The sequence below is a fragment of the Ostrea edulis genome, chromosome 4 (assembly GCF_947568905.1).
Source record: "Ostrea edulis chromosome 4, xbOstEdul1.1, whole genome shotgun sequence".
NCBI classification, from domain to species: Eukaryota; Metazoa; Mollusca; class Bivalvia; order Ostreida; family Ostreidae; genus Ostrea; species Ostrea edulis.
In genome coordinates, this window is record NC_079167.1 from 81,672,652 (window position 1) to 81,686,562 (window position 13,911).

A 13,911-nucleotide genomic window follows, 5' to 3' on the forward strand; every position below is an offset into this window, starting at 1 on the left:
TAAAAATAAACAGGCCATAAAATATCCAAAGCCGTTTTAAAGTTTTGCCAACAAATTTGCACATGTATATGGACTGTGAAACTGCTGTAGGCTGTGGTTGACCCTGGTCAGGCTTTCTGCATGATTTCACAGATCGATCAAACAGGGTAGATTGGGGCTCTAGAGGATGGGTGGGTAAATGTTCCAAAAAAAAAAAAAAAGATTGGGGAGAATGGTTTGATCCTTTTCAGATGACTGGAAAAAGAATTCCAGATCCTTAGAAATTGTTTTAATCAAGAAAATAAGTAGCTACAGCAGATTGGTTGTGTTTGATGGATGAAGACAAGTGTACTGTGAGGGACATCGCCTAATTACAGGGCTGCCAATTAATCTTACATTTGTAGAGACTGTTTAAGATTTGTAGAAGCAGAGGAGATTATAAATTCTGTGTTGGCAGAAGTACAAAAGCTGCAGTAGTAAACAGCGTTTTTAGAAGTGTTTTATTAGTAAAGTTTATTAACACCAGACAGCGTGAAGGCATATAATATCCTGTACTTCCCCCCATAGAAAAAATTAAAATCTATTAACTGCACAAATACGAGCTGTAAATCTGACAGTGTTTATTTAAATCAATCATGCATTAATGAAGTTTAGTGATTATACTTTGAACTTTCCAACTTTCATTTTGTGACAGAAAATTATTTTGTTTTTCCCTCCTAATCATTGAAACACGTTAGAAAGTTGCATGAGTGCATCATGAATTACAAATAATGTATTAAGATTAAATTAAACAAAAGGATCTTCATGCAGTGACCTGAACACAGGTGGATGCAGTGTCATCTTTTATTTTGATTTATCATGCATTGCTGTGAATACACACTACTGCTGAATGCTCTGAGGGACCTTATCAGGCTATCAGAAATCATTAATTACAGTCCTAATTAGACATGCACAAATAACCTCCAGAGAGCCATGGATTTAATGGTCAATAGCTGTCAGGATCTGAAATACAGATGTCGTACTTAACTCTGCTGTTTTATGGCTGGAATGTGCATAGCAGAACAGCACTGGAGGAGCTGTTTTATTTCATGTTGTCTTTGTTAACTGGTAGTTGATTTATATCTGCAGGTAGTTTAGGGTAATAGAATAATAGGTTTGAAAAATCTTAGTACATGGCACTTTAAATTAATAGAAATGACCTTGTATCATTATGAAAGATTATTAGATTGCATTACATCATATACACAGTCTTCGAAATTAGTCACTGGCTCCAGGACCAAGTCCAGTAAAATTGGGGTTGGGCTTGTAAAAGCATTACATATATACAAGTCTGACCATCAGTCAGGCCTGTGATTTTCATCAACATCGCTGACTCTGTGTTAAAATTATATAACCATTGACAGGAGTGATGATTGTAATCAGAATTGATAGTAAATTCTGAGTAAAACTATATATAGTATTCATGACTGTCATGAAATAGTAATATTTTGTGTGTGATTCGGACCAGTGATTTTTTTCTTTGGTCTGGTAAAGAGAGACCCAAATGACCAGTGCTCAGAAAGGTTTTTCGATAAGTTGAATAACTTGAGTTGAAATAATCATTAAAATGCAAGTTTAAGGAAGTAACATTAAAAGGGAAAGTGAATTTTAAAGGGATATGTACAAAAGAGGAAATTTACAACAAGGAGTCACATGGTGTCCGATTAAATGAAAATAATCACAAAATGACTACTTTTTGATAAAACAAATTTCTGTGTATTTCAGAGTTGATTGGGAGCAGCAAAAGAATCAACATCAATTATCAGGATGGTGATGGGTAAGTGTATCACATACTATATGTCTTAGGCATTGAAAACCAGCACCAAAGCATTAAAACCAATATCACTATGTACCTAAGGAATTAAAACCATAACCTCTAATAGTGTATCAAATACTCTGTGTCTAAGGCATATAATAATGAAACCATCACATACTCTGTATCTAAGCATTGAAACCACCACCTTTATAAGATACATAAGGTCACTAGATATCACCTGTATAAGATTTGTACACAAGGTCACTAGATATCACCTGTATAAGATTTGTACACAAGGTCACTAGATATCACCTGTATAAGATTTGTACTCAAGGTCACTAGATATCACCTGTATAAGATTTGTACTCAAGGTCACTAGATATCACCTGTATAAGATTTGTACACAAGGTCGCTAGATATCACCTGTATAAGATTTGTACTCAAGGTCACTAGATATCACCTGTATAAGATTTGTACTCAAGGTCACTAGATATCACCTGTATAAGATTTGTACACAAGGTCACTAGATATCACCTGTATAAGATTTGTACACAATGTCACTAGATATCACCTGTATAAGATTTGTACTCAAGGTCACTAGATATTACCTGTATAAGATTTGTACACAAGGTCACTAGATATCACCTCTATAAGATTTGTACACAAGGTCACTAGATATCACCTGTATAAAATTTGTACTCAAGGTCACTAGATATTACCTCTATAAGATTTGTACACAAGGTTACTAGATATTACCTGTATAAGATTTGTACACAAGGTCACTAGATATCACCTCTATAAGATTTGTACACAAGGTCACTAGATATCACCTGTATAAAATTTGTACTCAAGGTCACTAGATATTACCTCTATAAGATTTGTACACAAGGTTACTAGATATCTGTATAAGAGTTGTACTCAATGTCACTAGATATCACTTCTATAAGATTTGTACTCAAGGTCACTAGATATCACCTGTATAAGATTTGTACACAAGGTCACTAGATATTACCTGTATAAGATTTGTACACAAGGTCACTAGATATTACCTGTATAAGATTTGTACACAAGGTCACTAGATATTACCTGTATAAGATTTGTACACAAGGTCACTAGATATTACCTGTATAAGATTTGTACACAAGGTCACTAGATATTACCTGTATAAGAATTGTACACAATGTCACTAGATATCTGTATAAGATTTGTACACAAGGTCACTAGATATTACCTGTATAAGATTTGTACACAAGGTCACTAGATATTACCTGTATAAGATTTGTACACAAGGTCACTAGATATTACCTGTATAAGATTTGTACACAAGGTCACTAAATATCACCTCTATAAGATTTGTACACAAGGTCACTAGATATCACCTGTATAAGATTTGTACACAAGGTCACTATATATCACCTGTATAAGATTTGTACACAAGGTCACTAGATATTACCTGTATAAGATTTGTACACAAGGTCACTAGATATTACCTGTATAAGATTTGTACACAAGGTCACTAGATATCTGTATAAGATTTGTACTCAAGGTCACTAGATATCACTTCTATAAGATTTGTACACAAAGTCACTAGATATCACCTGTATAAGATTTGTACACAATGTCACTAGATATCTGTATAAGATTTGTACACAAGGTCACTAGATATCACCTGTATAAGATTTGTACACAAGGTCACTAGATATCACCTGTAAAAGATTTGTACTCAAGGTCACTAGATATCACCACCTCTATAAGGTTTACAAGGTTATGAGCTGGTTTATTGCGTATTGTGAAATGTTTGTTCCTGTCTTTACATTGGTTGAGGTAAACTTCCGTAACGGGGCCCGTACCAACAGCTGTGCTTGTGTAGATATATTTTTTTTTACGATTAATACAAACAATCTTGATAATTATTCCAAAAAACGATTATGCTGTAAGAATAGAATGAATAAAAGAAAAGGTGCATCATCACAACATCCAGTAACAATGGAAATGTGTGACCTCACAGTGGTGTCATAGAACAGACTTTCCCTTCATTCTTACAGACCTGTCACATATTTTCGTGATGAACAGATAAAACCTGGACCCTTTCACTGGTGAATATTTTGGGTTTTCTAACAACCCTTGAGTTCATTACATATTAATCACAGTTATGACAGATTTTTATCAAACCTTGTCATCACATAGTCGTTTATGATAAACATTTAGTACTGGTAAATTTATGGATCTGTAATTGTTGTCCCAGCTAATGGGTTGATGGGTGCAGGCATTCTTCTGGTGAGATTATTTGGTGATCTTGCAGACGCTGGAGACAGCTATCCAATGTTTTGAATTGTGTTTGTCAGGTAGTTGGAAATTTTAATGCATTAAGAGTGGTATCATAATTCAAAGCAATTTACAATACATCAACACTTTTAAAATCAATAGATCTCAATGAATTAGGAAGATGCGTGTACTTCAGATCTCAATGAATTAGAAAGATATGTGTACTTCAAAGTTTATTCCTAAACCCTTCATTTCTTAAAATGTAAGGTGTTGATCTATTTTCCCTGTTGTCTAAGTATGGGAATTCTGAGGATCATGAAGTCACAGACACGCGGGTATTCCAACTTCGAGGTTTCAAACCAGATATCTGATCATTGCAGCAGAGCGTAGTCCAAATTCAGGGATTGCAAACCAGATATCTGGTCATTGCAGCAGAGCGTAGTCCAAATTCAGGGATTTGCAAACCAGATATCTGGTCATTGCAGCAGAGCGTAGTCCAAATTCAGGGATTGCAAACCAGATATCTGGTCATTGCAGCAGAACGTAGTCCAAATTCAGGGATTGCAAACCAGATATCTGGTCATTGCAGTAAAGCGTAGTCCAAATTCAGAGGTTGCAAACTGTATGTCTGACAACTGTGAAGGCATCAAATTCCTAGGTTTCTGATATCATTAATGTACTGTAAAATACGTAGACGATGGTTTGGTTTGTTGAATGACGGCCGTTATTTATAAAATCACTCTAGTGGTCCAAAGCTTGTATTTTGCAAGCCATTTGGTTGGTCATGTTTGTAGATGTCAACAAGGTAATTAGAAATTAATACTACATCCTCAAGTAAGATCACATGCAGTTAAATTTGGCCAATTTGACTCTGAACTAGATGAATGACCTTCACATAGTTTTGACCTTGACCTTTAAGTTCAAGAAGTATGAATTTTTGTCTATTAAGTTCTCACTGACTTTTTGAATATATACCAAGGTTAATTAACATTTCAGACAAACAAAAGGATCTGTAGGCCAACCTGAAACGATATGTTCACAATCTTTGATTTTGAGGGCATAAACACTTGATATTTGTGTAGTTGTCAAGTTTTTTTTTAAAGTAGTGGTCTAGTCTAATTTAGTTATAGGTTTCAATTCTGATATTATTAGGTTGTCTGAATGGCAATTTTATTGGTAGATATAAAAACATGTATTATTGTTGAGTTTTAAGTTAAAGTAGTTGGGGCCACAAGCATGAAGATGGAAAAAAGGGAGGAAATGGTCAGCTAGAAAGGGAGGAAATGGTCAGCTAGAAGTGAAAAATATTACAAGTACTGAAATAATGGAAGAGAAATGTTATCTTATCAGTCTGTGGAGAAGGCCACAGCAAGACTGGTCCAAATTAAGCTCCCAGATTAAAAATCAATATGCTATGAAAATGTCATGAATAGCTAAATAGCTCTTGACCATTGTATTTGTCTTGGTAGAATGAATTAAGAGTTGTTGCTCAGCATCTGCTGGGAATGAACTTAACCAAATGCAATGTACAGTCACACAGAAAATTCAATATCATAGATGTCACATGGAAAATTCAATATCATTAATAATTCTCTCAGACTCACAGAAAATTCAATATCATTGATAATTCTCTCAGGCTCACAGAAAATTCAATATCATTGATAATTCTCTCAGACTCACAGAAAATTCAATGTCATTGATAATTCTCTCAGACTCACAGAAAATTCAATATCATAGAGAATTCTCTCAGACTCATAGAAAATTCAATATCATAGACATTTCTCTCAGACACTCAGAAAATTCAATATCATAGGCAATTCTCTTAAACACACAGAAAATTCAATATCATAGACATTCAGATTTAATGTATTAAATAGATATTCATTTATATCATAGACAATTCTCTGCAAGTCACACAGAAAATTGAATATCATAGACATTTCATTCAGATTTAATATATTAAATATTCAATTTCATAGACAATTAATTCTCTCAGACTCACAGAAAATTCATTATCATTGAAATTCTCTCACAGAAAATTTAAAAGAAATTTCTTTTAGACAATCACATAACTTATAAGTTGTAATAAAAGTTTATATTTAGTTTACGAGCTGCACAATTTGTCCAATGCCGTCATTTTGATGAACTATAACTTATCCCTGATGATGCAGCTGCTCGTTAAATTATTTTTAAAAAATCATAAAATGTCCACGCTGGGAACACATTTTAGATGTGAACTTGTTTTACTTCTATATATGCTCACACCAGGGTAAGGTTACATCATACTAAAAAATGTTACTATTGATAGATATTTTAGTAACAGAGGCCATGTCCTTTGACCTTGTGACTCAAAGGCTGAGTCAGAGTCCCAAACAAATCAGAAATATGAACATCAGTAAGTCCATATTACTCTTTTCAAATTACAGCTAAAATACCACATTAAATGCTGATTTTAAAAAAGAGGTCTCACTTTTCTACTCTGTGACCCCAGAGGCAATCTAAGCCAAGCTTCTTCTTTTTAAGCCTCAACTTTTCTTGCAGTTCAAAAGTTACAAAAAGATCGACCAATTAAAAGGTTTTAAGGTATTACTAAAAATAGATATTTAGTCTAATGGCAATAACGTGAGAAGGACATAGATGTTTATGTTTTGTCACTGGTTTATGTGTTGTTTTGTTTAACGTAAAGCTTAATTGTCGGGGATGGCCTTTTAGGGACAAATTTGAAGCATAATTATATCTCTATAGACCAAAAACAAGACCTACACAGCTTTTATGCAGTCAGCTGACTTGATTATTGTCACGTCTTCCAAAACGGATGTATTTTCACATTGTTTTATATTTACGGTTTTTATTTCCATAATATGTTGACTGCAGTTTAATCACAGATTTATCCCTCAGATAATTTAAAATAGAAGAAATAAATTGCCACAAAAAATAAGACTATTTACATGGTATTTCAATTTCAAATTGGTATTCTAGTTTATCATGGTTATATTTTCATCATTGGTTATGATTTATTATTGATGATAATTTGTAATGACAAGATTTGTTTTTACTGTATTCTCTTTCAGAATGTCGGCCTTGCATCAGGCCTCCTTGATGGGTAACCTGGAGATGATGCAAATGTTGCTGGAGTGTCATGCAGACGTCAGTATCCACGACAACAAAGGTAAGCATTGACAAAGATTAAATCTGCGCTTAAATCAATATAAAACAATGTGTCATGTTTATCATATCCATCTGTTCCTTATGTTATGCAACGAGCAATAAACCATTGATGTGACGTACATGTCAATGTTTGTGTGGATCATTGAGACACAGAGTACATATATATATACACAATGTAGATATCAATACAAGAAAGACGGATTATAACGTTATCAGGCATTGGATCTTATTATTGCGTAGTCGCTAGCTGTTATTTTTACGTAGTCGCTAGCTGTTATTGTTGCGTAGTCGCCAGCACTGTGACTGTGCCACAGGGAGTGATGGGCCGGGCACGGAATGGACCACTAGCGAGGGCATATTGCTTCACAGATACAGATACCATAATGCTGAAAGTTTTGACAGAAAAATAAAATGCTTGCACCATTTATGTTGGTTTTGTTTTCAAATTTCTTCAAATGAGCTGATAGATTGGACAGAATTATTACTTGGTTTCATTAATCTCTGTCCTAAAGCTCTCTCTGTCTTCTCTCTCCTCTTGAGTGTGTTTGTGATCACAATGAAAACATCTTCAAAACAGAAAATGGCTCAAAAACAGCTGATGCCACTTTGTAATAACATTCAGTGAAATCTGAAAAGATAAGATGAACAGTTGACTAGATACGTGAAGAACTAAACGGCAGGAACCAAACTCGTCAGTGCCACACAAGCAGTAGAGCACCAAGTCATTGCAGAAATCACTGAGACGCTTACAAGGCTTGGTAATTATCGAAACTAAAGGAGAGTAACAGAAGTCAAGTCAAAAGAAATGCCGAAACACCCAGGAAAAAAAATGATGTGAAGCAGGACACGGGGGAAAAAAGTGGAACGCTTCCTGCTGCCAAGAAATGGGGCCAAATTCTGCGAGGAGAGAAATGTACATAATGCGGGGATTTGGGTGTCATTTTCATGTTGTTTCCATGTATATGAGCATAAGAATCCGGTGAAAGGAATTCAGAAGTTTTAAAAAAGAACTGAATGTTTTAACTTCATGAGTGTTGTTTGGTTCATCTGAGATTGGGTGAAAGATTTTAGATTCATTTTTTAAAAGGTGCACTGTCCTTGCTAATCTTCATGAATAGAAAAAAATAGTTTTCAAGGTTTGGTAAATAAACATTCCCATTTGTGGTAGTAATAAGGATTGATCGTTACATAATGGGGTTTTTAAATGAAAAGAAATCATACACCGCTCTATAGCTCAAAATCCTTTCATTTTATTGTTGTTCTTTAAAGTCTGACATTTTACTAAAGAGATATTGAAATGATGAGTCGATTTTATAAATAAGATTTATACTGTATCTGGCCTGTGCACTGGATTTTTTCAAGGAGGGCATGAAATAAAGATGGCCATGCAGTGTTTGGGCTTTGCATGGGACCCCAAACGGGTCTAGGGAGAGCCAGGAGGAAAGAAAATATATAACACAAAATAGAGGTGAAAAAATATCTAAATGGTGTATCGAATTTCAAAGGGGGAATGTTTGCACCCCATGTACCTCTTTTTGTGAAGGCCTAATCATTGTCTTGAGTTCTGGAAAGAACCAGTGGTTGCAATGCAATGTGTCCTTGTCATAATTTCTTTCAGCAGAAGGACAGAGAAATGTCAAAATAATGTCTTCAGAACTTTACATTAGAGTACTGAGGAGATAAAAATGATGTATGTGATCGCGATATAATTCTGACTGCGGGGAAAACTGCAGTGGCATTTGTAGCGAGGAGACTACCAGGTGCTTTAGACTTGATTTTAAACCCTTGTGCTTGGCCCTTGTGGAGATTTTTTAAGAGGGTTAATGTTGTGTCTTCGGAATCGCAGGAATGCTGCCTCTTTGTGTGGAACAATAATTGAATAATATTGATTCATGTGCACACATTTTTTGTCGGTATTTTAAGAGAGATAAAGATGCCAGGGGTCAGTGCTTGTATTGCAATGTTAAACAGACTAAATATTTGACGATGTTATCTTGTTTGAAAAAATCTTTTCAGAATTGGCAACTCTGCTATTTTTTGATACACGAATGTACATACACAATGGTTTGGTTGGTTTCACTGTAAAATATGATATAAGATTTATATGTTTGAATTTTGTTATAATCAGTATGTAGAAAGTTACATTCATGGACTTCATTCATTTTTCTTCTTGTAAAACTATCCCAATAAAGTAACAGTTGGATGCAATAAAACAATTTTTTAAAGACCATTCAGTTATTTTTCCATTGATGGAAATCAGAGCATTGGTCTCGACTAATGTCAATGCCTTCTGGTCGTAGGCGGGAGAGATTTAAGCAACCAACCTAACTCTGCTGTCTACTTGGCTTTGTAAGAACTCACTTTTCACAATACCCAACTAATCCCCACCATAGAAATCCACTTGAGTCTTTTTACAATAGAGAAAGGAAATGTGAAATGTGATCGGACATGACAAGACTCAAGATTTCAGGATTTTTTATTAATGAAGTATACTCCCTGGTGTCAAATGCCTTGCCTTTCTATTGTCACACACAGGGGAAAATGAAAAAGGATTGTAAACTCCGACCTGATTTCTGAAACAATGTAGACAGTTTGATCTCTTCAAAAGCAAATTGTACATGATATTTTAGTTGTACCAAGAGCAGACTAGAGCGATTCAAACTGTTAAAGGAACACTGCAATGCGGTGGTTTTGTCGTGAAGGGACATAAAAAGACATTCCATTATACGAGTGATTCAGTGTTATAACCTGCTGTGCACTGTTAGGCCATTACTGGGCTATTCCTGCAATACATAGAAGAAACCTCACTTATCTGGCACAACAAGGATCAAACTTTTAATTAGAATAACCTTGAAATTTATTAGGTCAAGGTCATAATGGATTGAATTGGAGTGCACACAAGAATCTTGCCATGGAGCTGAGTTGATACATGTAGCAAAAGAAAATAATTCATGTTTAATGATGATTAAAAAAAAACAAAAACCCACTGAATTTATTATAGGTATGTAAAAACATAAAGCTGTGAATTGTGTTTTTACGTTTACACTCATGCTATTGGAAACACTCACCGTGACTTAAATGAGTCACACTACATGTTGTAAAAAAGCTTTTAGCATTTTGGTTTCTTTTCCCCTCAGACTAAGTATCTGAGACGAGATGTTAACTACAACATCAATTTGTCTAGGCCTACAAATGTACATCTGATCTTTTTCATTTCTTAGGGAGAACTTCATTTTGGACAAATCTTGGTTAAAGGAAATTAACGATAAAATTGTCACTGCCTGTCAATGTTGTGAATATAAACACTCTCTGTTTCTAGTGTATTTTAATTGTACACCAGAAACTGCTCTGTGCATGAAGTGAATAAAAATTAAAACACAAATCAAAGCCCATTTTTTATTCTGAAAGCGGTTTTATTTACTAATAAATGTTGATGATAAGAGGTGTGCTTCAAAGAATATATGAATAGGATATATTCAATCCACATGATGCGTGTGTATTATATATATATATATAGGTGTATTTTTAAAATGAATGTTGATCAGTTGATCAAGTGGACACAGTGCATTATGATCAAAGGCAATGTCCCCAGTTGGAGACTTATGTTGCATATTCCCAGTGGCTAACCTTCAGTGAAGCTGAACTAGATATTCCTCAGGGTCCTGTGTTGTTCTGTGTGAATCATCTTAAATATATTAACTATAAAGTGTTTAATGGGGTGTATCTACAACCAAACTAAGAAACACCCACACTTCACATAGGTTCTGGCCTCAAGACCATAAACTGAGAATGTAATGCACTTAATTAAGTCAAAATGTTGATAACTTATGTTGTAAGATTTATTGAGCACAAATGTTTTTGTTGTTTAAAAATTAAATGTGTAAACATTTACTGAAAATTTTATTTGTGTATTGAAGATTATCTCAAAAGTTAGTTAAATTTGAAATTGAGACTTCAGTCTGTTCTCCGTGTATGATCTTGAGGTCTTGAGAATTCTCTCTTTTGAATGGTTCCACAAGCCATTGTCGGAGCTGTTTCTGATTTTACTAAACAGTCCCGCCTGGTTTTAAGTTATCATTACGACATTATTCCATAGAAAATGATCTGGAATGCAGGTGGTTGTAAGTTGATCCAGTAATCCCAAGGTCACAGTGGACAAACTTGTACTAAAACTTCTGCATTGCCGTGATTTAATGCTGCTAGTCTAATAAGTGTGTATTGTCTGATTACATGGGAAGGTGGGAGAGGATTAGAGTGGACTTAAGGGGCCTTGAATTACAAGCTGTTGTCCTTGTGTGACCGCGGATAAAAGCACTCTAAATCATTATTTATACCAACAGTTCACTAATCTTCCATAAGCCCTCACAAGTCATTGTGTGTTCAGTTACTGCTAACATCATTGATACACTGTACTATGCTAGTTTTATAAGATGTTACAATTTTTATTTTCAATGTTGATTTAAGACTTTTTAGGAAACATGGAAATTCAACTTGTCCATCGCCGGGTAGACTTTTGAGCATTTTCATCTTTTTCTCTTGAATGGCAGAAACAGTTCTAACCAATTTTGATTTATAGCATCTATGGGTCAAGGGGAACAAAATTCGTAAATCTTGTGGACCCTGCCTACCTGGGGCCTGAGGGGTGGGGCCAAAACCATGGAAATTAATGCAATCTTCTTTATACTTTTGGGCATCGAGCTGATTGCATGATTATTAAGCAATGAGTTCTCTACCAAAATTATGAAATTCATGACTTAGAGAAGGAGTTTTAGGCCCATTGCAAATTACCTAATGATATGTCATAAATGTTTGTGTATTAATGATTTTAAAATTTATGCCCACGAGTCAAAGAGTTTTTGAGAATGTGATGCGTGGTACTCAGGTGGCCTTTAAGGCCTATAGGCCTCTTGTTGTGATGGGTACTCCATTCACTACCATAATTTTGATATTTGTGTACATTACTTCAGTAGTGGAAATGCTTAGTACAGAAGGATGCTTATGTTGTAGGTATGCTGGCGCTGCACTACGCGGCCTGGCAGGGGATGTCAGATCCTGTTCACACCCTCCTCCAGTGGAAATCCCCGGTCAACGAAGTCTCGCAGGATGGGAACACCCCCCTTCACCTGGCCTGCCAGCACGGACATTTTGATGTGGTAAGTTGGTGCTAGTTAACGATCAAGTGACTAATATTTTTGATAATTCGGAGTGGTAACTAGAGGAAAACCTGCTCATTAAATCTCTACATTGTTGTAAGAAAGGTAGTTCTCAGAGGCGTACTTGTGTTATCATAATATTTGGAAGATTTTGAAAGTTTCCCAATGTAATTTCAGTCCAATGTGTGAAAAAACTTTCCATAGACCATGGAATGTAATAATAAGTACGTTGTATAGAGTAATTTTCCGTCATCCTTTTTCCATTATAAGATATGTGGGATTAACACAATTTAAAAAGCCTACAGAATAATAAATATTTACATAGAGGGTTTTCCCATTGACGGTGAGAATAAGAGTGGGAGTAGTTATGAAACGGGTATTTCTGTACATTTGTACTTTTTGATTTCAATCGTCCTCAGATTGGCCGAATATCACTGTGATTAGTAATGCTGCAAGATAAGAAAGTGATTGAGATCGAATGTTCTGCCAGGTTCCTTGCACATGGTATTGGAACATCCAACTCTGAGCATCAGTCACTAGTTATCGTTGATCTCGGGACATAAGTCATATTTACAAGTCATGGCAGAAATGAAAACATGTTAGCTTTGAAGCTTAACAATTCTCAGTGTCTATGCAAGATATTGCCAACTAAAACTTCACAAGGCAAAAACACCCCTCAAATTTTCTATGCAGATGATCTTAGAGATTAGAGAAATGATGTTACTATGTCTCCAGCTCCTGATAGGCTTCGCTCTTCAGAACGAGAAAATTCTTCGTCCTGGTTATTGCATGTGACCCTTTGCTATTCGTTTTAAAAATACATTTCAATCAATCTTTTGTGATAAGATTTAGGCCTATTTACAACTTTCTAGACACATTGTAAGTACACCGCACATGTAAATATTACCTTTTAGCGGGATAAAAGTTATACACACAAATACATATTTATGTAAATGATAGCTTTTAAACTTTATTTGCCGTGGTGAATGAATTCTTTGAACTTGGTTTAAATATACTTTAAGCCCTTTTGAAAGCAACAGGGTGGAAATAATAGTGGACTGGTCTTGGTTTAAATAAAACTGTATAAAACCGATTTTGAATAATATTACATAACTACTCAATCGTGTATCTTATCTCTGTATGTCATTCGTCATAAGGAGTACCTGCACAGTACCCTAGACATGACATTTCTGGAGCATACACGGAATCACCTTGTCTGTCTGTCTGTCTGTGTGTTATGATATTTGAAAATGTATGAAGGTATCTGAACTGTAATTTCTGATGCAGAGATGGTAGAATCCATGTCACCTACAACAAAGGCCATTAATAGAAAAGAACTAAGTGGCAGAATATCTAGATCAAATATCTGCATCATCGACTCTATGTTGTGTTTGAATAATCTTTCTGCATCATTGACTATTTGTTTGTTGTGTTTGAATAATCTTTCTGCATCATTGACTATTTGTTTGTTGTGTTTGAATAATCTTAAGTATCGGTCGTAGAATCAGTAATCTACCAAGTAAATGTGTAAATAAAGTATTGTAAACAAGA

The 13,911-nt window shown here is 34.9% G+C and overlaps 1 protein-coding gene across 4 annotated transcripts in view; it reads left to right on the forward strand.

Annotated features, from left to right (window-relative positions):
• Nucleotides 1-13,911, forward strand: part of LOC125668404 (caskin-1-like) — a 68,041-nt gene that overhangs the window by 2,329 nt on the left and 51,801 nt on the right. For all 4 annotated transcript variants that reach the window (XM_048902535.2, XM_048902536.2, XM_056163947.1 and 1 more), the window contains exons 2-4: nucleotides 1,744-1,795; nucleotides 7,111-7,208; nucleotides 12,215-12,360. In XM_048902535.2, coding sequence (XP_048758492.2) covers nucleotides 1,744-1,795; nucleotides 7,111-7,208; nucleotides 12,215-12,360 — 296 coding nt within the window. The remainder of the gene's footprint in view (nucleotides 1-1,743; nucleotides 1,796-7,110; nucleotides 7,209-12,214; nucleotides 12,361-13,911) is intronic.